Raw genomic sequence first — 26,886 nt, 5'->3', positions numbered from 1 at the left:
CTTATGGCCTTACGGTCTCCTTCTATATCTCTAGTGTGAGTTGGGGCACCTGGAAGGGTCTGGCATCTCCTTGTAGGCTAAGACGACGTAAAGGCAGAGTGGTCGCTCTTTCTTCAAGGGCTCTATCCTTTGCCCTTGTTCTGGACAAGAGCAGTGATGCGTTCCAACCCCAGGCCATTGGCACGACCCCAGCTGGGGGTCCTACAGGTCACTCCAACCCCGACATTACCTGGAGGCCATGCAGGGCTCACAGTGAAAGGGCGAGGTCCTCCTCAGATGCCAGCTGTGAGTGGGGGGCTCAGACTACTTGGACCCCCCCGCCCCCCGACTTGGCTACAAATTCAGGGGTTTCCACGGCCTCCCTTTCAGTTCAACAACCTGCTTGAATGACTCACAGCGCTCAGAAAAAGGCCATACTTACCACCACCATTTTGTTCTACAGGATGTAAATGAACAGGCAGATGAGGAAAAACACAGGACGGGAGGGCTGGAAGGGCCGGGAGCACTGGAGGCCCGCCCCCTGGAGTTTGGTTCATCATCTTCCCAACACACAGCTCTGTTCTCCAACCAGGAAGCGTTCCAAGCCTTGCTGTCCAGAGTCTTTATTGGGGTTTCATTACAAAGGCATGATTAATTAAACCATTAGCCAGGTGCTTGAATTCAGTCTGCTCTTGGGAGGTTGGGGGGATGGGACTGAAAGCTTCTACCCTCTCATTACATGCCTGGCATCGCCGGCGTGGCCAGTCCCTCCTTGGAAACTCTCACCAAAGGCCCTAAACCCCATTGGTGTCAGCTCAGGGACAGCTGGACGAGGCTCCTTGGGGGTGGTAAAGACTCTCCTATCGGGAAATTCCCTGGGTCCTGAGGCTCTGGGCTGGGAGCTGGGGACAAAGACTGGACACCCTCTTCATTCTGTGATGGTTGGTGTAGTGGCATAACGCGGGGTGGTAAAGCTTGAAGTGGATATTTGAGGTTAAAACACGCAGACATCCAGGTATCTCTGAAGCTAAAGCCAGAGCATAAAGCCTTGAGATCCGGCCAGAAGGCACGCATCGTGGTGGGCTGGGGTGTGGGGGGAGTCAATAGGCTATTATGCCTGTGAAGCAACAGTTATAATCCAAGCTTCTGGAAAGTTTTAAGGGCTAAGAAGACATCAGCTCGCTACTTGCTGGGGAGACCTTCGGCTCAGCAGGTGTAGACAGGAATCGGTGTGCAGAGGGAAAGAGGCAGGAGGTTGGCCAGGATGGAGGAGGGTGAGAGCAAGATCACGAAATTATAGGATCCCAGGGGCGGGGAAAGGGCTTCCCTCTGGGACTACAGAGAAATCGCGCTGCTAAGGCTTGAAGGAAAAGCAAGGAGCTAAGTGGAAAACACGCCGTGGTTGACAAAAAACGATGGAGCCGGTGAAGCTCGGTGAGCGCGGGTGTGTCTGGGAAGGCGGGTCACGTGCAGAGCGAGAGTCCAGCGGGCTGGTCTGGGAAGGACTGGGCGGTCTTGGTTTCGAGAGGAGTCAGAGAAGCGAGAGGAGGGATGCAGGAGAGTGGATCTGGCCACGGTGACAGCGAGCGGATTCTTTAAGAAGCAGCTGCCGGACGACCCCCAGAAGTCTCTTCTAGCATTACCATTCCTGGGTTCTAGGACTTCTGAAGGCGAACATCTCATTGACCAGAGGCTGAATCCCCATGCCACAGCTGCCTGGTGTCTGCACTATCTGGAGAGAAAGAAATGTATGGGCCGGAAGAAGACGGATCCCACGCACTTAACACCACTGGTTCAAAGACTCAGAGGAAAAGAAGCAGGAGCGTATCCGAGAGGGTTAGTAGGACCGGGAACAACTTTTTGGGATGGGTTCTAGGGCAGATCTGGATAACCAAAGCGGACCCTAGGGTCGAGCGGGTCTTCTCAAGCTGGGTCCTCACCCGGGGGCTGTTTGGCTCCCTAAGGGATCAAAGGCCATGTCTCGAGACATTTTTAATAGTCACGACCGGGTAGCGTCTAGAGGGTAGAGATTTGGGCTGCTGCTCCACACCCTACCATGTACGGGAGGGCCCCCCCACCCCCAGAAAACAAAAAATTATCCAGCCCAAATGTCAGCAGCCGCTGAGGCTGAGAAAACCTGCTTGGAAAAACGCTGAGAAAGAACCTGGTGGGACAACCACTGTACCCCGTGGGCAGGTGTCCCGGTAGGAGGCGGAGCTTTGAACGGGTGTGACCGACACTCTCAGGAAAAGGAGCCAACCTCCATCCACAGTGAAGACCCCTGCCCCATATACTGCGTCCTTTTGGAGTCACTTTCAAGTTACGAGGAACCTCATGACCATCCCAGGCAATGAAACCCAAGAGAATTTGCCGGATGAGGCTTCTAGGAAGACAACTTGGGTATGTATCTTCCCCCTCGCTGTTCTTCTTGCCGGGACCCGACCTGCCGCCTGGAGATGCAGTGCAATTGGGACGAAAATCAGCGGCTAAGGAAGGTGCGGCCAGAAAAAGCTGGTGATGCCCCCGGGGACATTTGGCGGTGTCTGCCTCTTTTTCTGGTGGCCACGATGGCGGGTGCTGCTCTTGGCCTCCAGGGGATCGAGAACAGGGATGCCCTTAGCATCCGATAACCCCCTGCACAAAGAACTAGCCAACCCCCACACACCAACCGGTGGAGAAAACCCGCTTAGAGAGCTGTGGCGCGAGTCCTGGGTCACCTGCCTTAGGACTCTTGAACAAGAAGAAAAAAGCAAACAAACAAACAAAAATGCCTATTTTGTTTTGTTCTCAGTTCCTGCGTTGGGCTATCTGTTATTTGGGGTGGAACAAATTCCACATTGCTACAGAGGGAAAAAGCTCTTGGAGGTAAGCGTGTCCCGGGGGCATCTCCAGACGGCACTTCCTTTAGATTATCCTTACTGGCACTTTCCACGATTGCACAGGATATCCAGTCCCATCTGTGAAGCAGAAAGAGGACAACCACTCGGTAGCTTCTTTTGCTAGGAGATGCCAGCACCATCGGTCGCCTCCGCCCACGTCGCCGGTGGGGTCCGCTGGGTCCAAGATCACAGGCCTAAAGGAGAGTCCGAAACACGACATGCTTTTTAAAACCAGCGACCTCAGAATCGGGGGGCCCATTCCACTTCTGGCACCAAAACAACGTGTCCTACGTTTTAGGTGCCGGTAATTCAAATGTACCGATAGAGCACAAAGTGATTTTTGAGAATCCCGTGACATTCGCCAATAGTATTTTGAAAGCTGTTCCTTACTGTACACAGGACGGCATAATAGAAACATCTCCCTCCTGTTAGATCGGTTGAAATATGCTGGGCAATTTGATCAACCGTAATGTCATGTTGGCCATGGCCGTGGTAGGCAGCCCATGGTATCTTGTTCTTTCTTTCTTTTCCTCTATTCTTTCTCAGAGCTTTTTTCCTTTCCTCCTGTTCCTTTTCTTTTGCCTCCCTTGTTTTGGGGCTCTGCTGGCAGCACTGAATGGACACGCTAAGATTCCCTGCTATTCTTGAAGGACAGCGGTTTTGCGGGATGCAGGTCTGGAAGGGGAGATGAGGGCTGATCCAATAAATAGAATAAAATCTAATTCCCCTGTAGGATGAATCAGCCACGAGGGAAGGATAGTGTTATTTCTCAGGGACACGCTTCCCACTTCCACAGCTCTAAGACCTGCTAATGAATTCACACTTTTCCTTCCAACCTAGGAAGATGGAAGCAGCCTAGAGACCGGTACCTTGGTCCTTCCTTCTCTAATCCTCCTGGATAACGTGCTCTCCTGCCCTCCCCCACAAGGGCTTCCTCCCCAGAGACTATGGGAAGTTCTGTTGGTTGGCACCTTTCCACTCCTCACCCGCCCCTGTCCTGTTTCTTGGGGGGAGCACTGAATCCCGAGCCCAGGGAGGAGAATCCGGGTGGCTGTCATGGCGTTGGAGGGAATCCGGTTAAGGAAAGGGGGTGGCAGGGTGTAGAGCACCTGGTCCTCTGGATCTGGGTCAGTAGGAAGTTCCTCACAGTCTCATCCTCAAAGTTGTAATTGACTGTCCAGAAGACACAGAGCTGCCGATATTTTGTGATCAACTCCAGGACCGTCCGGAAACCTTCCGCGGTGTCGAAATTCTCTGCCCCACTCCCCTGCTCCCAAGAGTAGATGGTGAGCAGCTCCACGGCATACTTCGGGGGCAGAGACCCTTTATGCTTCAGTTTCCTTTCACACTGAGGGAAGAGGGGAAGGTCAGGCAGTACTGGCGAAGCGGGGAGGAGCAGTGAGCTCAGAGCGCGGAAGACACCTCCCATTAATGGTCCCCGGGGCCACAGCAGGGCAACCGAGGCATGAGATGCAGGGCTGATGGGACGGGGCTGCTGGAGATCTGAGCGGGGCCTCCCTTAGAGGCTTGTAGATTTCTGGTTTGGGGTTCGGCCATATAGGACTCCCTAGAGTTCTACAACAGCGACCACTTTCAGAACACCCACGGCGGGCTGACAGAGGGGGCCAGACATTTTACATGTCATTCCTAATCCTCCCACACCCCCACCAAGCAGGCATAGGTCAACGTTTCTGATGAAGACTTGAGGCGCGGGGAGGGGAAGTGACTCGCTCAAGGTCACACAGTAACCCCGAGCCCTCTGAGCACCCTGGGGCTGGGGATACAGCCGCTTCTCTGAGTTTCTGGGTTGGAAACCACAAAGCTCAGGTTGTTGTACACAGGAAGCAGCTGCTGCTGGGCTGGGTGTCTGCTGCCACGGAGATACTCAGAGGCTCCCCTTTGTGCGAGACAGTGACGGAAATGGAGGGAGGCTAACTGTTACAGAAAAGGCACACCCTGGTCCTTCCTATAGCTTGCAACCTGTCTTCCAAGGCTAGCATCTGTGTGTGCTCCGCTGGACGCTGAGTGGGGGATAAGCCATGCTGGTGACCTGTGGGCATGGAAAGTCCCGGTTTCACCTGCCCTGGGGAGCAGAATAACTTGGATTCCTGCCCAATTCTCTGGGGGTCAGAGCAGAGGTAAAATGAGACAGATGCGGCTGCTTTGATGGGAGAAGGTGCTCTACAGCTCACCCAGCTTCATGGGTTTGGTGATGGGGATGCCACAGAGACAAGCAGGATTAGTGGATAGGATCCCCAGAGTGACTCAGCCCCCAGCATGGGAGAGCTTGGGCCCACAGAACACTTGATGGGAACCGGTCGCATGGGCACTGCCAGGCAGCTGCAGTGAGAGCGGCCATACCTGCCTGTACCAGTGTTTCACCAGACGAATTAGATCCTTCAGTTTAGTGGGCCGAGAGACAACAAATTTGCGCTGCAGCTCCGTGAAACAGGTGGAAAATTCTCCGTCCAAGGTGTCTGATGATTTATACAGATCGATGAGATCAGCGTAGACCTTGGGGCTGGGTGGGGAGTCAGAATTCAGTTGACCTAGCAAGGGGGAGATGTTTCGTTTGTGCTTTGCTGTGCATAAAAGTAACCATTTCCAAATATTTTTGACCAATGTGATTTAATTCGATGACTCAGAATCTGTTTGTATATTTGAACGATTAATGTCTAAGATACTGGGAGTAATGGGATAGTTGAAAAAATTATATGGTCTGTAGGAGGACAGGTGCTATTATCAAAGTATTATCTAGATGTATACTGTTTGATACAGTAGCCACCAAACAATGTGGCTACTTGGATTCAAATGAACTAGAGGGAGATAAAATAAAAAATGTGGCTCCTTAGTCCCATTAGCTACATTTCAAGCTGTCAGTAGATGTAGAACATGGTTATTATCACAGAAAAACATTTTAAACAGCACTGATTGGGAGTTTGCTAACTATGCATGGTAGGCGAAATCTGGCCCACTTCTTGTTTTTGTAAATAAAGTTTTATTAGAACACTGCTATGCTTCTTTGTTCATGTATTGTCTATGGCTGCTTTCGGGGTACAGTGGCAGAATTGAGTAGTTGTGACGGAAACTGTGTGGTCATCAAAGCTGAAAATACTTGCTACCTTGCCTTTAAAAAAAAAATAGCTGACCCCCAATTTATACTATTATTTCCTCTCTAGAGACACTAAGAACTATTCAGAGGGAAGGTATCAGCGTCTTTTTGATTCTGATTTCAAAAATTGCTGAAATGGTCTTGGTTTATTTTAATACAACATTACATATCTGTTGTTCATGAACCGAATTTCCAAAGCAGACTGAAGGCACCCAGATTTCCTGTCTTTGCCTCACATTCTTCCCAGTCTGTTCCTTCATTTCCTTCACTAATACTTGTGGCATTTTATTTGTAAATGTGTACAGAACGCCTGTGGCCCCATTCTTTGATGGATATTGCGAGGGATACTACAGGAATAGAAAAATGTAAGGAACATGGTCCTGGCCATGCTTTGGATGAGTAACTGGAAAAGGAGAATGAATAGGTCCTTAGGTGTAAGGGGCTGCTGCCATTCCTCGTGCCGCCTCTTGGGGGCACTAGACCTACGAGCCAATGCTAGGTCACATGGCTTTCCCTCCACCCTCCTCGCCCCATCACCCCAGAACCCCGCTTCCTCCTCCAGCAGCAAAGGTCTGGGGGAGGGGGTCTCACCTAGGGCATTAAATGCAGGCAGGACATCAAAGTTCACGCTTTCGTTGAGCACTTTGGATTTCAGAGAGAAACTCAGCACCCTGGGAGCCTTCCATTTTGAAATCTCAAACTTTACTTCGAATTCTTTCTCCCGCTGACAGGCTACTAGCTGTGTGTGGATTTCCTTGATGATACGGCATCTCTCGTTTTTTTGGGAGGTGTAGCTTTTAAGCGAGTCTGTGAACACAACGAGGTCAGCATCGGAGCCAGTCTTCAGAGCTGTGCCTTTGCCTGTCGACCCTCCCTAGTGAAGAAAGGCAAGCTGAGATCCAGCATTTTCTAGATCCCGAGCCCCTCACCCGCCACGGGCTGGCAGCAGCGGGCTCATTAATGAGGTTGCCAAGGTTAGAGTCCAGTTAGGGCTGAGTCCAAAGCAGAGCATTCAATTTTTCAAACGAATAGTTTGGTTCCAAAGGCTTTCTCATGCTTATTAACCCATGAACAACGGAGGGGCTATTACCCATCACCCACTTCTCGTGTCAACTTCCTCAAGAGTTCTCCCAAAGAGCATTTAGCTTTATGGGAATTCCTGTGACCTGAGAGAAATCAAGCTGGAAGCAATCATTGCATTGCGTTGAAAGTTCCCTGATTCATCTGTTTACTCTTGCAAGCTGCGGATCCTGGAGTGAATGCTGATGATTCAGGTACGGTGTTCTGCAAACTTTCCGTAAGGGGTCGGGTACTAAATGGGGGCTCTGTATGTCCCTGCCTCACAGGGTTCTCTACTTCCTCCTACCTCCTCTCTCTTCCTCCCTTTCTCCTCCTCTTCCTCCTCCCTTTCTGCTCTAAAGAGTGTGTTAGGCAGAGCTTAGCTGACAGGCTGCTTCGAGGGCAAGCGGGGGGAGAAGCCAGCTTCCCCACAGAGAATTGTTCCACGCATGATGCTCGGGGCTTTGCTCTGGGCACCGACCTTCACACCTGCAGCCCTGGTTGCCCCCCAAAAAGCTCACTCAATTTTTACAGAGAGCACCTTGGTTTTACCCATGAGTGGTAAATGCCTGGCAGTGGGTTAGGGGCGAGGGGAGGGTATAAACAGGTGTGCAAACCTGCTTCGTTCATGCAGCTGGTCTGTGAGTGTTGGCCTCAGCAGCCCATCTCTGCCCCCTCCTCATATCCAGGGTCTGAATGTCACCTAGCAGACAACTCTTTCCAACTTCAGGAAGGCAGAAAGCAACATCCTGTGCACTGGTGGTTCTCTTCCTATTTTCTTCTATGATATGCCGCTATACATTTTCTTATTTTTTACTATCCGGTTAATGGGAATCTCGGGAGGGGAGGAAACAAGCTTTGACAATTCTAGCACTGCCTGTGAACTCAGCCTGTGACCATGAACTCAGTCCAATGAACCTCAGTGAGACATTTTACTCAACACTCATGGGATATTGGTACCGGTCCCTGGGTCTGTCTCAGGACAGCAGGCTCCCAGGTCCGTTTGGCACCGTATGGGCACCTCCCTGATCCCTCCTTGGGACCGGCACCTGGTGATCTGGTCGCTGACCAACAGATGGAGGGAAGCAGGTTAGCTCGTGGCCTTGAGTCTTGGACAAGAATGAACCTTTAGCTCAGTTGATGGGGCTTAGCGGGCTGTGGTCATTAAAGCAAGAGAGAGGTCACGTTCTGGCTCAGTACACACTGAGCTTAGAAGATGCTGTGGTTTGAATGGTAGCCCCAATGGTTCCCAATGGGAATGTGAGAACATGACCTGACTTGGAAAAAGGGTCTTTGTTGATGTCATTGAGTGAGGGGTCTGTGGACCCTAAATCCAATGGCAGGTGTCCTTAGGAGACAAGAGGAAAAAGAGGAGCCCCTCAGAGGAGAGGTGATGGGGAGAAAGAGGCAGAGTTTGGGAGGTGCAGGTCCCAGGCCAAGGCCATGAAGGGTCGCGGCAGCCCCCCAGAAGCTCATACAGAGCCAGAAGTATATCCTTAGTGATGGAAGCAGGGTGTGGGCAACCCCACTGAGAGCCGCAGTCCTGGGTGCCCATCTCCCCCACTCCCCCCCTCCTCCCTTGCCCTCTGTCCACGGGCGGGCTCTGCAGAGCTCCAGGAACCACGTGGGAGAAAGGCCAATGCTCACCTCCACAATCTTCTGGACCTTCGTCCTTGAATGGCTAAAGCAATTTTTTTGAAGGAATTCACGGATGAATTTAACAGCTTCGGTGATCTGGTCTAGGAACTGTTTGTTGGGTTGGAGAAAGTCCTTGATAAACTTGTCTAGATGATGGCCTGGGGTGGCGAACAGCGGCACCGGCTGCGAAGGTGGACGGAGACTCAGTGCTTTCATTGACACACCACGAGAACATTCTAGAGGGTTCAGGGCAGTGCCCAAGGCCCTCCCCGCCGCCCCCCAGCCCAAAACAAAAACTGTGAGTTGTTCCTTCCTACCCCCAAGAAAGATCTGACCCTTCCCGGGACTCGAAGCTATTCTGGGTGTGACAAGGCCTTCTGTGGCTGGACCTTTGTGCCCCCTTTCTCTTCTGCTGACTGCAGGGACTGCGGATTTCTGGAGAAATGCTCACACGTGAGCCTTCTCAGACCTCATCGGCTTCTGCTGCACACACGTGCCCTTGGGGATTGGTTTTCCGGGGCTGCCCTAGCAACATACCCCTGGGGAGTTCCGGCGACAGAAATGTATGTTCTCTCGGGTTCCAGAGACTAAAGTCTGCGCTCAGCGTGTCAGCAGAGCCGGGCAGCCTCTGAAGGCTGTAGGGAAGGGGCAAGGAAGCCCCCCTCCGGAGGCTCCAGCAACAACTCGCCTTCCCTGGCTTGTAGACACACCACTCCGGCCACTGGTGTGTCTCGGTCTCCCTGTGCCTTCTTATAAGGACACCAGTCACTGGAGTCAGAGCCCATACCTATCGAGGATGACCTCATCTCTCTAATGATGCCTGCAAAGACCCCACGTCTAAGGAAGCTCCCATTCCGAGGGTCCAGGTGGACATGAGTTCGGGGGGGACACTATTCAACCCTTGGTACTGTTCTCAGTGTGCTGAGCAGAGAGCCAGCCTGGATCAGCGGGCCAGTGGGTTCAGTCTGAAGGGACACTTCTCTGCTCCAAAAGGGGTCATGGAGGGTGGGACATGCCCCTTTCTTGCGCTTGGGGTCACTTCTGGAAAGAAAGCATATTCTGCTCTCTAAGTGGGGTCTGGCCTGCGCAGGAGTACAGTTCTTTCCTCTCTGGTAGAAAAACTCAGACTGTGGGGTTTGCTCCATGTCACGGGTCCTGACACCCCATGGGAGGCGCCACCTGTTCAGTCTACCCTAGAGGCCCCCGTCCGCGGAGGTGGAAGCGGGTGACATCCCCACCTCCCCACATGTGCCAATCTAAATCCCCAGAAACTATGCATCAGTTTCCTTATATGGAACGTGGAACTTTCTAGATGTGTTTAAGCTAAGGCTCTGGAGATGGGGGAATGATCCTGGATCATCTGGGTGCACCCAGGGTCATGACAGGGTCCTTTCAAGAGGGAGGTCCTCATCAGCATCTTATAGAGAGATGGAAGGCTAGAAGCTTTAAATTAAATTAAATTTGTGATATTTCTCGGCCTTGGAATTTGTGGTTTTCTTTCCTCTTCCTTCCTTTTCTTTCTCTCTTTCCCCTCCCTTCCTTCCCTCCTTCCAACGGGGAAAGGGACACTGCTCTGTACAGACACCGTCCCTTTGCTGGTGAGCACAGAGAAGACGGGCCCGCTCTCCCTGGGGACACGGGTTGGCTGGTTAGCTTTAAAGTTGAAGGTCAACCTTGGTTGCCTCCTGATGTTGGCAATGGACTTCACCATTGGTTGAAGGCAAATTCATTACCAGTACTGCCTTTCCCACCCGGCTGAGTATCGTGGGGGTGGGGGGCGTGTGTGTGTGTGCATGTGTGCCCTGCAGTGCCCAGACACCCTGATGCACCAGCTTGTGGGCCCGAGTGGCCTCCAGCAGCTCTCCTGAGAGGGGTGGCCTCCTAGTTCTGGAAACAGGTTGATTGGGTAGAAAACAGAGCAAAAGCAGGGATCAAAAGACATCTTAGGGGCAGCACATGAGAACTAAAAGCAGCGTGGGCTGGGGAAAAACTGGCTACCAGAAACATTCTTCAGATAGCTGCGAAGATCTGGAAACGGCTGGACGGTCATAATGTATTAGTCTTAATCTCTGGAATTTGATCATTGAGTGTGGTTCGCTAAAAGAATGTCCCTCTCGCTAAAAGAATGTCCAACTCCAGCGGCCCAGTGGAAACAACATATACAACACTGACAGTGACGAGTGTGCATACACACTCGCAGACCGGGACGCAGCTGGAGAGGTCAAGGGTTAAACGTGTGCGTGTCCAGGTCGACGCAGTGGTTCACGGAACCATTTTCACAACTTTTCTGTATGTTTAAAAGTGGTCAGAATAGAGTTGGGGGTGGGGTGGATATTTTTAAAAGGTTGTTTGAGGAAGCCAGGAAAATCAAGGTCAAGAAGCAAAGCCCGGAGTCCAGGGAAAGTTGGGACAAGGAGTGGGCCGAGCATGTTCCTTCTGGATCCCAGCAGGGAGCTCCCCGCCCACAGGGTCCTCCCCATCCAGGGCCCCGGGCACTTGGGAAGCTCACTTATATCCCATCTTTGCTCAGTTGACCCTCAACTTTCTGTGCCAAATGGAATGCAGATTCACCCCCACGGTTCTTCGGGTGTAAATTAGTTGTGTGTCTGTGCAATGTGGAATTTGGTTGCGCTCTGTGGTCTCAAATGACACCTTTGTCCCCCTGTCATCCGATGACCCCCAGAAAAACGGAAAGGATTCAGTGGCCTAAACTGATGACATTCTTGTCGAATAGTCCTTAAGCTCTGAATTCCGTGGTGGTGGACGGAATTCTCTTTGGGGAGTGGGTGGGGAAGCCGGCCCCTAGATCTGTGCCCTGAGTCTGGGGAGAGGGCGGCTGCCAGGCACTCGCCTGGAGCTCTGCTCCGTGGGATCCACCCCCCACCTCTCCACCTGCTCTCTCTCCTGCGGCGATTCATTGAAATCTTTAATCTGCAGGTGTCCTTCTCTCTTCGCTCCGTTTTAAGAGGAGGGGGACACGGAGACAGAGGCGCAAAGAGAAGAGACATTGTGAAGACACACCACAGAAGGCCATGTGACAACAGAGGCAGAGACGGGAGGGACACACAGCCACATGCCGAGAGCACCAGCAACCACCAGAAAAAGCAGGAATCCTCCCCCAGGAGCCTTCACAGAGCCCAGCCCACACTTGGACCTTGGATTTCTAGCCTCCAGATCTGCGAGAGAGTACATTTCTGTTGCTGTAAGCCACCGGCGTGTGACGATTTGTCACCCCAGCTATAGGAAATCCGCACATGGTGTTTTTGGCTAAGACCGGGGTCTGGGCATCAGGACACCCTCCCTGCAGCATGACCTGAGCTGTATTTGCAAAGCTCTCTCACCAGAACATTCCATGATGGTCCAGGTGACTGACCGGGGCTGAGAGAAGACAACCAGCTCCAAGCTTCTTGCTTTAAGAGTTGCCAACATGCCTTCTCTTTGCTCACGTTATTGGTTGGGTCGGCTGGATCCAAGATTACCGGCCTATGAATTCCATCAGATTAAAAAAAAAAAAAAATCAGTTGGGCTGCCTGTGGAAGAAGAAGTTCACGCTGGGAAGGGAGGGCTGGACGGGGCGTCTGGTAACCCAGACCCACGTTTCCTCTCGGTTCCTCGGGTGCTTTGTCTGAGATGGCTAGACCTTCTGTTCCTGCCCTCGGTGCTTTGCAGAGATGTTCTGTGAGCAACGTAATTAAATGGTTAGCCCTTTCCTTCTGTAAGGGGAAGCACCTCTCAAATGTTTGTTTGGGGGGTAAAATATGACGACAGTCTGAAATGTGAAAGGCATTGGTCAGGGTCTCCTAGTTCCCGCCCTGCCTCCCTCCCCACCGCTGTTGGGGTTCCTTTGGAGCATCCTTGGCTGGGAAGGATGGGGCAGAGCCTTCACGCTAAGCGGCACAGCCTGGCTTGCAGGTGAACAGGTAAAGAGAGAAGGTGGAAGGAAGCTTGCTACCTGGGTGACCTCAGCTGGCTCAGCAGAATGTTCCGGACTGTCTCATTCTCAAAGTTGTAGTTGACCATCCAATAGATGCACAGTTGCTCCTGCTGTGTGATTAGCCCCAGGACAGTTCGGATGGCTTCTGCCATGTCAAAGTTTTCTGCTCTGCACCCCTGTTCCCAGGCATAGACCGTGAGCAGCTCCAAGGCATACACGAGCAGATGGGACAGACCTTTCAGCCTCTCCTGGCACTGTGGGAGAAGAAAGGGACAGTGGCTGATCTGGGGACCCACTTACCCCCAACCATCATGCCTAAAGGACGCCATGCCTCAGATCCGATGGATTTCAGTATCAGGTGTTGGCAAGGGTGCGGAGAGCCTGAAACTGTCATATGTCACTAATGGGAGCGTTATTAGGGACAACTGTTTGGGAAAACTAATGTTGGTGGTACTTCCTAAAGTTTAATATATATGTTATTACATATACTTAATATATTATATGTACTTATGTAATGATATATGTTTTATATACCATATAACGATATACTATATATCCTGCATATGTATTTATTATGTGCACATACATAATATATAAATACGTCACGTAGATATGTATCTATCTATCTATCTGTCTATGTATTCAGATAACTTAAAACCCAACACTTCCACTCCTGTATATTTACCCAAGAGAAATGAGTGCTTAAACTCACAAAAAGACCCATAGGGGAATAGCCATAGTAACCTAATTCATAATGGTCCCAATCTGGACACAACCCAAGCGTCCTTAGCAGAAGGGAGAAAGGTGTGACCAGCCGAGACGACAGAATCCTACAGGACAACGAGACACCACAACTGTGTGCAACAGCAGAGGCCCATCTCTCAGACCTCATGCTGAGCAGATGGCACACACCACTGATTTCAAGTTCAAAAACAAGCAGAACTGACTGGAGGAGACAGACGTTAGGACGGTGGTCACGTGTGGGGAGTATTCACTGGGAAGAGACTTGAGGTAGCTGCACGGAGGCAGGAAAGGTGCCCTGTTTTGATCTGGACGTTGTTCAAAAGGTTATAAAAAGGCACTGAGCTGGGGGCGCCTGGAGGGCTCAGTGAGTTAAGCGTCTGACTCTTGATTTCGACCCAGGTCACGAGCGCGGGGTCCTCAGACGGAGCGCTATGCTCAGCAGGGAGTCTGCCTGAGAGTCTCTCTCTCCGTCTGCCTCCTCCCCATCACGATCTCCCTCTCTCTCTAAATAAATAAATGAATGAAATTTTTTAAAAAAATGCACTGAGCTCTATACTTAAGAGCGTCATATTTTCCTGGCTGTGGATGGTCTCGGCGAAGGGGAATCGGACGACCGCCCTAGAAACAGAATTTGAAAATTACCTGTTGGTACCAGTACTTTACCAAGAGGATCAAATCCTTCAGCTTTCTCGGATGGTTGTGAAAAAACCTCTGCTGGAGCTCGGCGAAGCAGACGGAGAATTCGCCAGGGTGGGCTTTGGTCATGTCCAGGGCTCTTCTGAGCTCTCGGTAGGTCTGGGGGGTGGGCTTCTCGCTCAAGCCTGGGGCAAAAAAAGAGAGATGGAGAACCCGTGGTGTTGGGGCACCCTGCCCCCAGGGAGCCAGCCATGAAGGTCCGCTGGGGTTCGGCAGCACCCGTCGGTGGCTTCTTCTGTCAGGGACACGGTGTGTTCACCTAAAAGGTGAGGGGAGGCGTGCCTCCCGCCATAATTCAATGACAGTCGTGAAAACCCCACGGTGCTGGCCTGAGGCAAGATCGACAGAAATGGAATGATGGAAAACACAATATAAACGAGAAGGGGGAGCTCCGAGAGGGGTGGGAAAGGTGGCTTCTTGAACAAATGGGGCTGGCATGGCTGGCATAGACCTGGAAGCAAATAGAGTCCATAGATGCACACGGTGTGTTCTGCTTTGGAGCCTAGCTGGTGAGTCAAGGGGACTGGGACTCTGAGGAGGCAGGTAAGGGGAAGGCAGGGCCCTGGAGGCTGGCGTTAGAGGCAGTGGGCCTCTCAGAACGGGACCCTGTGATGCCGGGTAGTGGTTCTCAAACTGGGTGCCCATCAGAATCCTGCTGCCGCGCTAATCTGGTGTACGGGCCCAGGAGGCTCTTAAATCCAGATTAGCTTTGGAGGAGATCTGACAGCCAAGTGGACAGAGCTCGGGCCTCGCTTTTTAACTAAGTTTTTCAGGGGATGCTGATCCCCAGGGACGTCTGAGAAACGCTGGTGTCGGGGAGCAAAGAAGCCTGTGCCCCAGAGGGGAAGGATATCCATAGGGTCACAGAATTTCAATAAGATTTCCCCTCTTGCTGGCTGAGCTCTACTGCTTACAAGCACATTTTACAAAGACATAAACAAGAGGAGCCAGGAGCCAGCTTGTTTCTTTCATTCACTGCCACAGATATTTAAGAATTCCCCAGTAGGTTCCTTCCCCCCAGAAAAGCGATCCTTATCCGGTCCTTCCCCAGAGGGATCTCAGCAAGGAATGTGCAGTTCTGGCGCCATCTAGTGGCAGCATCTTGATACCACATGCGAGGAAGAGTGTGTCATTTTCATACCATCCTTGCAATGCTGGGGTTGAACCCAGCAGAAGGCCCTTTGGCCCAGTCTCCAGCCACCATACTCTGAACAAGAGAGAATATAGGATTTCCTATTAATTGTGAGACACACGAGGTCTCTTCACCTTGACCCCAGACCTTGTTTGGGCTAGTCCCCATCATCTTACAGGCCCTGTAAACTTGCCATTTTGAGCCTGATCTTAGAGTTGGCAAAAGTGGGTAAGTGGTGGAACCAGGATAGAAGTGAGAGCTGCCTACCTTCCAGATGGGTGTGCTTTTCTCTAACTTGGTTACCTTCCCGTGAATGCAAGTCACCGACGGGTGTGTGTGTGTGTGTGTGTGTGTGTGTTCATCTTAAAGGCATCCTGGCTTGGGGCTTAGGAGATCTGGGCTTTTGTTTCTAGTTCTATCAGTAACTGGTGTGTGTCTCTGGGACATTCTTTTTCCTACAGTTTCCTGTTTGCTTAATGAGGGGTTTAATTTCAGCTCTAGCATTTAAGTTTGTGATTACATGCACCTGTGCTTGAGACTAAGCTGTCACTAGGCTGAGCTTTATCCTTCCTTCCTATCTACCATCCATCTATCCATCCACCCCTCCTTCCTTCCCTACATCCATCCATCCATCCACCCATCCCTCCATCCATCCATCTATCCAGCCAGTCATCCACCCATCCCTCCATCCATCCACCCATCCATCCATCCACCCATCCCTCCATCCACCCATCCATCCATACATCCAACCATCCATCCATCCATCCATCCATCCAACCATCCATCCATCCATCCATCCACCCATCCCTCCATCCATCCACCCATCCATCCATCCACCCATCCATCCATCCACCCATCCATCCCTCCATACATCCATCCATCCATCCATCCATCCATCCATGCATCCACCCATCCATCCACCCACCCATTCATCCATCCACCCTTCCATCCATCCATCTCTCCATCTATCCATCCACCCATCCATCCATCCATCCATCCAACCAACCAACCATCCATTTGTCCAACCAGTTGCCCATGGAAGGGCAACCAGTTGCCTTGATGTTGACTTGGCCAGAAGGCAGACTCCAAATGCCTGCCCCAGCTGAACTTTTCCCAGATGTTTGCCCCATCCTCTTCCACTAATCAACATTTATTCTAGCCTAAATCCCCAGGGGTGGTATGTGGACCAGCACCAGCAGCAGGGCCCTGGATAGACATACAGAGTCCATGGCCCAGCCCCAATCTCCTGAATCAGAGTCTGCACTTTAACAAGGTTCCATGATGATTTGTGTGCATGTCATTATTTGAGAAACTCTGCTTTAGATTCTGGAATCTAGGACATTTTCTCCAAAGTCATTTAGGAGATGGGGCAAAAGTTCTAGAGAAGAGAGTAAGCCTAGGGCAGGAGGGACCCCCTCTCTTAAAGGGATGTGGCCCCTGGCTTTGTAACATACCAGTGGTGTCTATCCCATCCCCAGCCCCAAGGACCCCCATGGCTGTCTGACACCCCTTTCTTAGGCTTTGCTCTCTCAACACCCCTCTCCAGACCAGTGCCGTCCACACACCCAGGAACAACTCACCCAGAGCGTTGTAAGCAGGCAGCACCTTGAACGTGATGTTCTGCGATCTTGTGGACAGCTGGAAGGTGAGCCCACTGGGGGACTTCTGGACCTCCATTTTGGCTGGCATCTTCCTGGTGAACTGACACTCTGTCAGACACAGCCAGAGCTTGGTGAGGATTTCATCTCGTTTTTTTTCCTGATCCTGGAACTGTTCAAAGTCACTGACAAAGATGACAATCGTCCCATCGGAGTTGCCCCTCAACATGGTTTCCCTGCCATAGGAGCCGCCCTGCCAGTGACAGAGACACAGATGTGAGACTCTGGACCCTCTGGGGCCGCCAGATGCCCCAGCAGGCCTCAGTATTTCTCAAATCCAGCCAAAGCCACGAGTGTCACTAGAGTCTTAACATGGAGTGAAAGGGGTCCTTTTGTCCGCCCAAAGACCCGAACAAGGATGCCCGCCGCAGCACCTCTCACACGAGCCTCGGCGGGAGGCAGCTCAAGCAGCGGTCAGCAGGAGGACGGGCAAAGGTGAGGTCCTCGCACCCTGGGACACTACCCAGCGTCAAACCGATAAACACACGCTCACACAACAACGTACATTTCCTAAACAGGATGCGGTCCAAGAAGCCATGCAGTAAAGCTACACTGGGCAGGATTTCCTTCATATCCAGTAACCAGCCTGTCTGGTTTTCCCAGGACATTTCCGGTCTCAGCACAGAAAACCCTTCGGTCCCGGGCAGACCAGCACGGTGGGTCACCCCACAATTACGCAAAGTTAAAACAACAAACAAACAAACAAACAAACAGCAAAATGAAACTAGGCTGTCAGAAGTCCAGAGAGTGTTAGGGGAGGACTAGGGGTCCCGGGGACTGGATGGAGGGTCCTGGGGCTCTTGGGGCTGGGAACGTTTCCTTTCTCCAACTGGGCATAGGTGACACAGGTGTGTTGTTTGTGGCAATCCATCGGGCTATACACTTAGATCTGTGCCCCTTTCCTATGTTTTATTTTCGTTAGGAAAAACTGAACCATACTGAGAGGCGGTGGTTCAGGGCGCGTGCAACCAAGCAGACTATGTGGGCTGAAAGCCTAGCTCTGCCTCCAGCTACTAAGTCACTTCCTTGTGCCTCAGTTTCCTCATTGGGGCCAAGGCCAAGGCATGCAAGGTATCCGGGCATCTTTACTGCCAGGGCTGCTGCGCACGCATGAGACAGATGCCAGGAGGCACGGTGCGTGTGGAGAAATGGGGCTCCGGGGCTGGCGGACCCCTAAGTCCCTACACTACAGTCCTGGCACTTTCCCCAGCACCTTTTCCTCCCCCTCAAGCCCCGGATCTTCAGTCTCAGCCCTGGGATTTGTACCCCCAGCACCAAACATTTCTACTTGGTAAGACCCACCCCTTCCTGCCATTGAGAAACCACAGAGCCATCTTGGGGTAGTTTCACTGCCATCTCCCAGCCTCAGTTACTGCTCCGTGACATGCGGACGTCAGAAACGATGACGCAGAGGAATCACAGCTCATTTACCAAGGACTAACTATGCCCCAGGCCCCATACTAAGAACATTATATGCTTAATCCTCATTACAGTCTGAATTTATTCTTCCTATCCCGTTTTTCAGACTCAGAGACTGAAGCACAGAGAGGTTAAGCAACCTGCCCTGGGGCGCACAGCAGTCAAGGCAGAGCGCTCCTACTCCTGGGCTCCATCACCTCCTTCGAGGGTGGAGAGGGCAAGTCGATGTCTTGGTCACCCAAAGCCTGTCACCAGGAAGGCACTCAGCACCACGTCACTCCTCCTTCCGATGGCCACGGAACCTCAGGGTCCCAGCAGCCCAGACCCCCAGCCTTCCACTCACTTTGACCACACTTATCGTGGGGGGCATCTGCTCCGTTTCCTGCAGGATGGCACAGATGGCGTTCACCGTGTCATGGATCTGTCTCTGGCACTCTTCATAGGGCCTCAGGGAGTTCTCAATCAGCTCGTCCAGCTTCTCAGGCTGCACGGAATACAGATGCGACCCCCAGATGCCCATTGCTCCTGCTGGCGGCCGTGGTGTCGGGGGACGGAAGCGAGAGGAGAAGGAGCCACTCCCTTGCCTGCAGACAGGAAACCAAAACTCACAATTGAGAACCAGGAAACTGCAAATGACCGGGGCAAGAGTCTAGAAACCGAAACTCACAGAATGCTCCCAGCTGACTTCCTTGTTGAGATTTCTGCCCACCCCCGCAGGGTGGGCGGCCGGTGGTCAGCTCCTCCCCGGGCCTCCTTTCTTTCTTTCTTTTTTTTTTTTTTAGATTTTATCTATGAAAGAGAGCCAGTGAGCAAGAGAGAGCATGAGCAGAGGGGAGAGGGAGAAGCAGGCTCTCTGTGGAGCAGGGAGCCTGATATGGGACTCGATCCCAGCACCCTGGGATCATGACTTGAGCCGAAGGCAGACGCTTAACCAACTGAGCCACCCAGGTGCCTCATCCCTTGTCCTTGTGCTTAAACAGACTCTGGAGCCCCCTTAGGGTGGCTTGGTCTATGCTAGCATGTCCTTGAGCACATTGTCTGCTCTATTTGTGCCTCAACTTGCCCATCTGTGAAATGACATAACAATGGTTCACCTTAGAACCGTTGTTCTAATCGTTGTAGGGTTCACCTTAGAATGGGGAGGAGGCACTTGGCAAATGCTATTTAAGAAGTTGTTAATCAAATCAGCTTTTGCGGGGGACTGAGGTCATCTCCCGGGGCTCTCTCCCTTCTCCGCTCGTTAAAAAACAAAAATCAGTGGCATAAATTTGAAGGTCTAATTGGCTTCATTAAGTGCTTCATAAATGGGGCAGCATCCGATCTAGAAAGTAGAAAGAGCTCCAGAGGTTGTTGCATGATGGTTTTCATCGGGAGGAGGACGGGGCAAGAAGCTGGTAACAGGAAAAGAGAGGACAGTTCAGACCCCTTTTGGGGGCCCAGGGACTGGGCTGGTCGCGTGTTGTTTATCCTGCAGATGATATCTCTAGTGTTCCTGGGGAGATCTCGGCTGACCCTTCAAAGGTCACATTCCAGGCATAGGTTAAAACTGCAATTAAGGGGGCGCCTGGGTGGTTCAGTGATTGAGCATCTGCCTTCGGCTCAGGTCATGATCCCAGGGTCCTGGGATCGAGTCCAGGGCCTGGGAAGTCTGAGTCCATGAGAGCAGCGAGGAGAAAGGGATCCAGAGAGGGGGGGACTGGTTTGCTTAGGGACACACAGAAAGGCAAAGTCTGAGCCAGATGCAGGTTCTAATTCTGCTGCTGGGTGATGTGGGACTCAAAGGCAGAAGGAAATGTAGATAAAATGAAACACCTTTGAATCTGCAGCCTGACAAGCTCTTGAGGAGGCAGGCGGAGTATGGAGTTCCTCTGGGAAACTCCCAACTGGCTCAATGCTAGTGCTTTGCTAGAGGGAAATGCACCTGAGCTTGACAACGGCAAGGCCTCCAGGATGCTGAGTCTTCTTCAGCGTATGAAATCCTCCGGGGGACCCTGGGCTGGCTCAGTTGGATAGGCAGCTGCCTTGGTCTCAGGTTGTGATTTCAGGGTCCTGGAATGGAGCCCAGCATCGGGTTCCCAGCTCAAAGGGAGAGCCTGCTTCTCCCTCTCCCTCTGCCGCTCCCCCTGCTTGGGCTCTCTCACTCTCTCTCTCTTTCAAATTAAAAAAAAAATCTTTTAAAAGAAAGAAATTGGTTTGGAACTTGCCTTAGTTTTACTTTCCCGAACCCCAAAAAATATAATCAGTCACCCTTCACAATCCCAGGGCAGCCCCTCTTCCTGCCCGAGGTCCTGTCCCCGTGCTTTAATAAAACCACCTTTTTTTGCACCAACGACGTCACAAGAATCCTTTTTTGGTTGTTGGCTTCGGACCCCACCAAACACACCAACATCTCACAGCCACATCCCTGGGCACATAGAGGTCCCAGACTGGTCAGCAGGTGAGAGCGTCATCCCTGGACACATAGAGGTCCAGGACTGGTCAGCTTGCTTGTGGATACTTGTGGGGTCTCAGCACATGTTTGCCTGGCCCAGGAAGGGTGGGACATGGGCCTAGGGTTGCACAGGTCAAAGGGGAGTCAGATGTTCAAGTCCATTCAGAGCTCTATGAAAAATGAAAACCCCCAGATGGCTCCCACTGGCTTTATCCGTCTAGCAATAAAAAATAATGCAGAAGGCAAAAATTCCCTGAGATGTGGGAAAAACAGGGCCCTTCTCTGCTGTGATGATTAATTTTGTGTGTCAGCTTGGCTGGGCCATGGCACCCAGATATTTAGTCAAACCTTATTCTAGATCCTTCTGTGAAGGTTTTTTTTGTGTGTGTGTGTGTGTTTTTTCTTTTCCCCATAAGATTAACATTTTAATCAGTAGACTTTGCATAAAGCAGAAGACTTTTCATTACATGGGTGGGCCTCGTCCAATCAGTTGAAGGCCTTCATAGATAAAAGACTGCCCTCTCCTGGGGAAGAAGAAAATTCACCAGCAGGTGGCCTTCAGACTCAAGCTGCAACAACAACTTCTCTCTGGGTCTCCAGCCTCCCCCCGATGGAATTTGGACTTGCTAGCGTTCACGACAGCCAGAGCCATTCCTGAATTGAATCTCCACACTGCACTGGTCCTGTTTCTCTAGAGAATCTTAACTATCACATCCACTCTGCAAGTGCCTCTCCTTGTCCTTAGGACTGTTCATGCCACATCTAGAGGTAGGCTGGTCAGGGATCAGCAGGCTCCTTTTCTAGAGGAGGACAGGAAGGCGGGCAGAGTGAGATGGGAAATCCCACAGCTCGTCGGTTGTCTGGTTAGGCTCTCACTCCGCAGGACCTGATTCCAAAGTCCAAGCTTTATTATTATTTTTTAAAAATTTTATTTTGAAATAATTTGAAACCCTGAGAAAATGTGCAAGATGCGTATAAAGAAATCCCTTATGCCCTTCCCCCACAATATTCAGCACATCGGTTCCTCATTCTCTCCACATGGACATCTTACCGGTATCACACAGTCTGGTTTGAGTGCGTGTTGCAGATATTGGGCCCGGTTTTTCCTATTTTCTTAAATATTTTATTTATTTATTTGAGAAAGAGAATGAGAGACAGAGCACAAGCTGGGGGGAGAAGCAGAGGGAGAAGCAGACCCAGACTTGGGGCTCGATCCCAGGACCCTGGGATCATGACCTGAGCCGAAGGCAGATGCTCAACCAAGTGAGCCACCCAGGCGCCCCATCTCTCTCTTTTTTAAAATAGACTTTGTATTTTTATTTATTTATTTATTTTTAAAGATTTTGTTTATTTGACAGAGAGAGAGAGAGCACAAATAGGCAGAGAGGCAGGCAGAGAGGGAGAAGCAGGCTCCCTGCGAGCAGAGAGCCCGATGTGGGGCCCGATCCCAGGACCCTGAGATCATGACCTGAGCCGAAGGCAGAGGCTTTAACCCACTGAGCCACCGAGGCGTCCCTAGACTTTGTATTTCAAAATACAGTTAAGCAGAAGGCCCAGAGATTTCCTAGAGACCCACTGCCCCCCTACACACAACTTCCACCACTATCGACACCCCCCCACCTCAACTGGAATGTTTGTTTGAACCAATGAACCTATGTTTACATGTCAGTGTTGCCCAGACCTAGTTCCTCTTAAATATTTCAATATGTATTCCCTAAACATATGGATATCTTGTTACATAAACACAGAGCAGTGATGTGATTTAGAATTTTAAGACTGATACGATGTTATCCTTTCTCATAGCACGTATAAAGAATAGATCCTTATATTCAAATTTTAATAGTTATTCTAGTACTGATCTTCACATCCTCCTCCGCCCGCCGTCCTCACCGCACTCCAGGATTGCATGGAGTTGTCATGGGTCCCAGACGGGACTCCTGGGAAGCGCTGGAGAAGGGACAGTGTCATTTGGGGGGAAAGTTCCCTGTGTCCTAATTATCTGTCTTCGAAGTATCTTGATGATGCACATTGAGTAGCTCCCTGGTTTGTGACCCATTTAGTCTGCTCCTAGGGATGCCCTATTTTACAACCAGCTCTTTAACTCTCTGGGGCTCAGGGCCTGCTGGCTGCCCCCTCAGCCCTACCTCTCACAGGAGGATTGTGTCCACTTGACGGGTCAGTATTGTCTCGTGGCTGATGTCAGTTCAAGGTCCCCCCCCATCCCCAGCGCTATTCGGAGGACCGTGACGATATCTTCTATGGAGGGGGCCCCTCGAGCTTCCTACTGAGGCCGGCTCTGCTCAATGGCCTGTTCCTCCTGGCCTCGGTGAAGGTGTCTTCTCTGCTTTTCCATGGGTGATGATTTGGTGGCTCTTCTGGCCTTATGTGACATACCCAGCCCCCGCATGCCCACCTCCCTGACCTTTGAGCCCCATCACCCCCATCCTTCAGGCAATATTGTCATTGAGCTCTCACCCAGCTCTGCTTTTATTCACCGTTTCCATTTTTCTAGAAGCTTTGCTAGCAGCGAGCTTGCCCCTTCTCCTGGGCTCCTGGCCAGGGTATGAAGTCCTCAGTTCCACGTGGGACTTCCAAATCAATAAACTCTTCCTCATCCGGTCTTACACAGGGTGCTCCCTTGGTCAGTGGACCCTGGGGTCCACTCCGACTCACACCCACCTGGCTTTTCTTGGTAGGCGCTGGCTGGGTTTTCCGGCTGTTTGGGGTACAGGTCCATCCGTCCCTTATTCAGCTCAGCATCCCTGGCTGGGCTGTTCTGGGACTTCACCCCAGTTCTAGGACCACTGGGCAGGAGGGGACATGGTGCAGTTCACAGGGCAGGGGGATGATTTATAGAAGAGGGGCATCTTCAGGGTCTTCTTGTAAGGCGGGAGGTGCTAGCTTTTAACGGGAGGGGAGAAGCTCTGAGGGTTCAGAGGAATCTGGGGAGTCCAGATGTTCAGGGTCTCCAGCCCTTATGTCTCCGGGCTGCGTGTCAAGATTCCCATTCTTTCCCAAGCAGGATCCTGACCTTAGTTAGCAGACCCGATTACCCGCTAGGGGGCGCTATCATCAAAACGACAGCCAATAGCAGGTGTTGGGGGAAGATACGGAGAAGCCCCCCTCACTGCTGGAGGCGGGGTGAGTGGCACAGAGCCAGGGGACTCATTAGGGTGGGTCGTCACCGTTAAGCCTGGAGTTATCATACAAGCCAGCGATTCCACTCCTGGCTAGATACACCCAAGAGAAAAATACATGTTTGCGTAAAATCCCATGTCATCATTCATAAAGGCCAAAACGTGGAAACAGTCCAAACGCCCACCAGGGACGACTGGGTAAACCGGGCGTGGTCTCTCCACCCAGTGGAATATCGTCCAGTAGCAATAAGGGGGGACCAGGGACGTAGAAGCTCCCACACCAGGCGGACGGACCTTGAGCATGTGCTGCTAAGTGAAAGAAGCCGGACACAAAAGGACAAATACCGTGTCATTTCATTTGTAGGAAGTGTTGATGATAGAGTCAGGAAGCAGATGAGTGGGTGGCCAGGGATTGGGTGGGGAGGGGCCACGGGAATGCCCAGTGAGTTCTGATGGATTTCAGGTTTCCCTTGGGGCTGGTGAGAATGTTCTGGAATCAGGATATCGGATGCCCCTTGTGACATGGCTCACCTGGTGAGTATCCTAAATGCGAACTTTGGGACTATCCCCAAACCGCTGTGCTGTTCCCTTTATAAATCAAGATTCACGGTGTGTGAATTACATGTCAAGGATGATTTTTTTAAAAATTAAGAATTAAATTAAAACATTAAAAAATAAATAAACCTGACACTTTCTTTGGAGTCTTGCTTTGTGCACGTGCTGCCCTTCTGGACCGGGTCCTCATTCTCCCCCACTCTCCAGCCGCAGGAGATGGAGCCTCTGTGAGCTACAGGGGAGGCCCCCTGGCTCTGCAGGGCTCACAATGGCTGATTGATCAAATTTAGCTTTTCGTTGTTTTTTATCCCCTAAGTCTTCCTAGTAAGGTGTTGTTTTTTGGTTTGTTTTTTTTTTTTAGATTTTTATTTTTATTTATTTGACAGAAATTACAAGTAGGCAGAGAGGCAGTCAGAGAGAGGAGGAAGCAGGCTCCCTGCTGAGCAGAGAGCCCGGCTCGATCCCAGGACCTTGGGATCATGACCTGAGCCAAAGGCAGAGGCTTTAACCCACTGAGCCACCCAGGCGCCCCAAGGTTTTTTTTTTTTTAATTAATATATAATGTATTATTTGCTTCAGGGGTACAGGTCTGTGAATCATCAGTCTTACACAGTTCATAGCACTCACCATAGCACATAACCTCCCCAAAATTTTATTTATTTATTTGAGAGAGACAGAACAGAGAACACGAGCAGGAGGAGCTGCAGAGGAAGAGGGAGAAGGGGAGAAGCAGACTCCTGGGTGAGCAGACAGCCCGATGCGGGGCTCGATCCCAGGACCCCAAGATCATGACCTGAGCCGAAGGCAGACGCTTAACCGACTGAGACACCCAGGTGTCCCCTCCCCCAGTAAGTTTTAATACTGCCTGGGCTACTCTCTCCTCAGAGCTCTTTTTTCCTGCATCATCTGAACTTTCCTTGCACGTGTATGTTTCCTTGAGACCTTCAGTTCCAGAGACAAGCGCTTGTGGGCATTTTGGGGAGTATCTCTAGGATCATTAAATGTAGAAATCAAGTTGGTACTGATATCTAAGGTTATGGCTAAGCCCTCGAAAGTCATGGTGGGGTCACTAGGTCAATATCAGGGTGCTCATTGTCAAAGACCAAGGAGCTAAAGTAGAATAAATCCCCGCAGGGATTAGCCCAGCTCAGGTGACGGACAGGTTCTCCTTACCTCCTGCCTACTGGGGCTACCTCAATTTCCACCATCTCACAACTCCCCTCATTCAAGAGCCATTTTGTTGGGGGGGGGGCTAGAGTTCATGCCATGAAGATGGGAATTACCCAATTGAGACCCGTCACTGGTTCCACCCAGGACGAGCAAGGTCAAGGCCAGGTCCTCACCTGCTGATGCATGCTTGGCAGGGCAGGTGTCAGTCTTGAGGCCCACAAGCATCAGTCTTGAGCTCTGGGGACTGGTTTGTGCCCTCAAACCAGATGGGGGTGCACAGGAGGTGCTGGTGGGCTTGGCCTCTGAGACTTCCCTATAGTACCATGAGCAGCAGAGGAACTGCTCTTGGGCACAGTCTCCCTCCCAGAGAGCAGAGGAGGGATGCTCTACTTTGTTAGAGCATACCCAGGCACAGGCCATGGGGAGTCAGGCTCGCTGAGACCCGTGGGGGGGGGGTACGCAGGGGATGCGTTGGGGCTCCTTCCCTTCTGTCTCCTCCTGCTCCTCCCCCTGAGATGGACCACCACCTGCTCACCTGCTCACCCACCCAACAGACATTCACAGTGCATCTGCTGGGGCTGCCATCCCTGACTCGGGCTGTCGGCACTGGGCATCTGCTCCTCCCTGTGCTACAGTGGGTGGGAGACTCAAGCCCCCTCCAGTCTGCCCCATTGTCCGAGTTCTGGCTGTAATCTAGACAGGTCTGATGGAGGTGGACCGGAGGCATCTTCCTGCCATGCTGGGGGCCAGCAAGCCCTGAGCGATGCCTGTGACCACTAGAGTCCATGTTCTGGGTCTGGCCCCCCACTTTGTGGGTGTGAGTGTCAGCGGCCGCAGTGGCCTCCTGACCTCTGTTTCAACCACGTTGGTCTAATCTTGACACCAACAGTCTGGTCGCGGTCCCCGCTCTCCGCTCCTCCAGACCACCCAGAGATTTAGATGGAAGCCCTTTCTGCTTACGATTCTTGGGCTGTCTTGTTTTCCGTGCTGAGCCGTGACAAAGAGGGACACTGTTGCTGGCCCAGGGGTCAGGAGTGCCCCTTGCACGGACCCGGTGCCTTTGCTCAGAGATCACAGAGAAGCAGGCTGAGCACTGTCATTGGTGCACTGGTTCACGTCCAGGCTCTGGGGAAGGAGAATCCAGGACGGCAAACAGGGCATGGTCTCGGGATGCGCACGCAGGGAATGAGTTCAGCAGGAAGGGGCAAGAAAATCAGGCTCTGGTGAAAAGGCAGTCAAGCATCCCTTGAGAGGGGCTGCATGGTACACGTGCCCCACTCCGTGTGTGACAGATAAAACTAGCCCACATAGCATGCTCTCCTGCCAGCGGCTGAGCTCAGAGA

General features: G+C 51.7%; 1 protein-coding gene across 1 annotated transcript in view; it reads right to left on the bottom strand.

The window, feature by feature from the left end:
• Positions 1-586: 586 nt before the first annotated feature.
• The window catches only part of LOC101693011 (2'-5'-oligoadenylate synthase 3), a 44,749-nt gene continuing 18,449 nt past the window's right edge, over positions 587-26,886 (bottom strand). Inside the window, 12 exon segments of the mRNA XM_004753413.3 lie at positions 587-1,629; positions 1,631-1,711; positions 2,899-3,052; positions 3,968-4,206; positions 5,220-5,407; positions 6,562-6,844; positions 8,677-8,850; positions 12,009-12,150; positions 12,620-12,855; positions 13,988-14,166; positions 16,754-17,024; positions 18,594-18,899. Coding sequence (XP_004753470.2) covers positions 1,360-1,629; positions 1,631-1,711; positions 2,899-3,052; positions 3,968-4,206; positions 5,220-5,407; positions 6,562-6,844; positions 8,677-8,850; positions 12,009-12,150; positions 12,620-12,855; positions 13,988-14,166; positions 16,754-17,024; positions 18,594-18,899 — 2,523 coding nt within the window. The 3' untranslated portion in view covers positions 587-1,359.

This window comes from Mustela putorius, unplaced genomic scaffold (genome assembly GCF_011764305.1).
Source record: "Mustela putorius furo isolate JIRA1106 unplaced genomic scaffold, ASM1176430v1.1 tig00537248_pilon_pilon_pilon, whole genome shotgun sequence".
NCBI classification, from domain to species: domain Eukaryota; kingdom Metazoa; phylum Chordata; class Mammalia; order Carnivora; family Mustelidae; genus Mustela; species Mustela putorius.
This window is presented reverse-complemented; position numbering and strand designations above follow the sequence as displayed.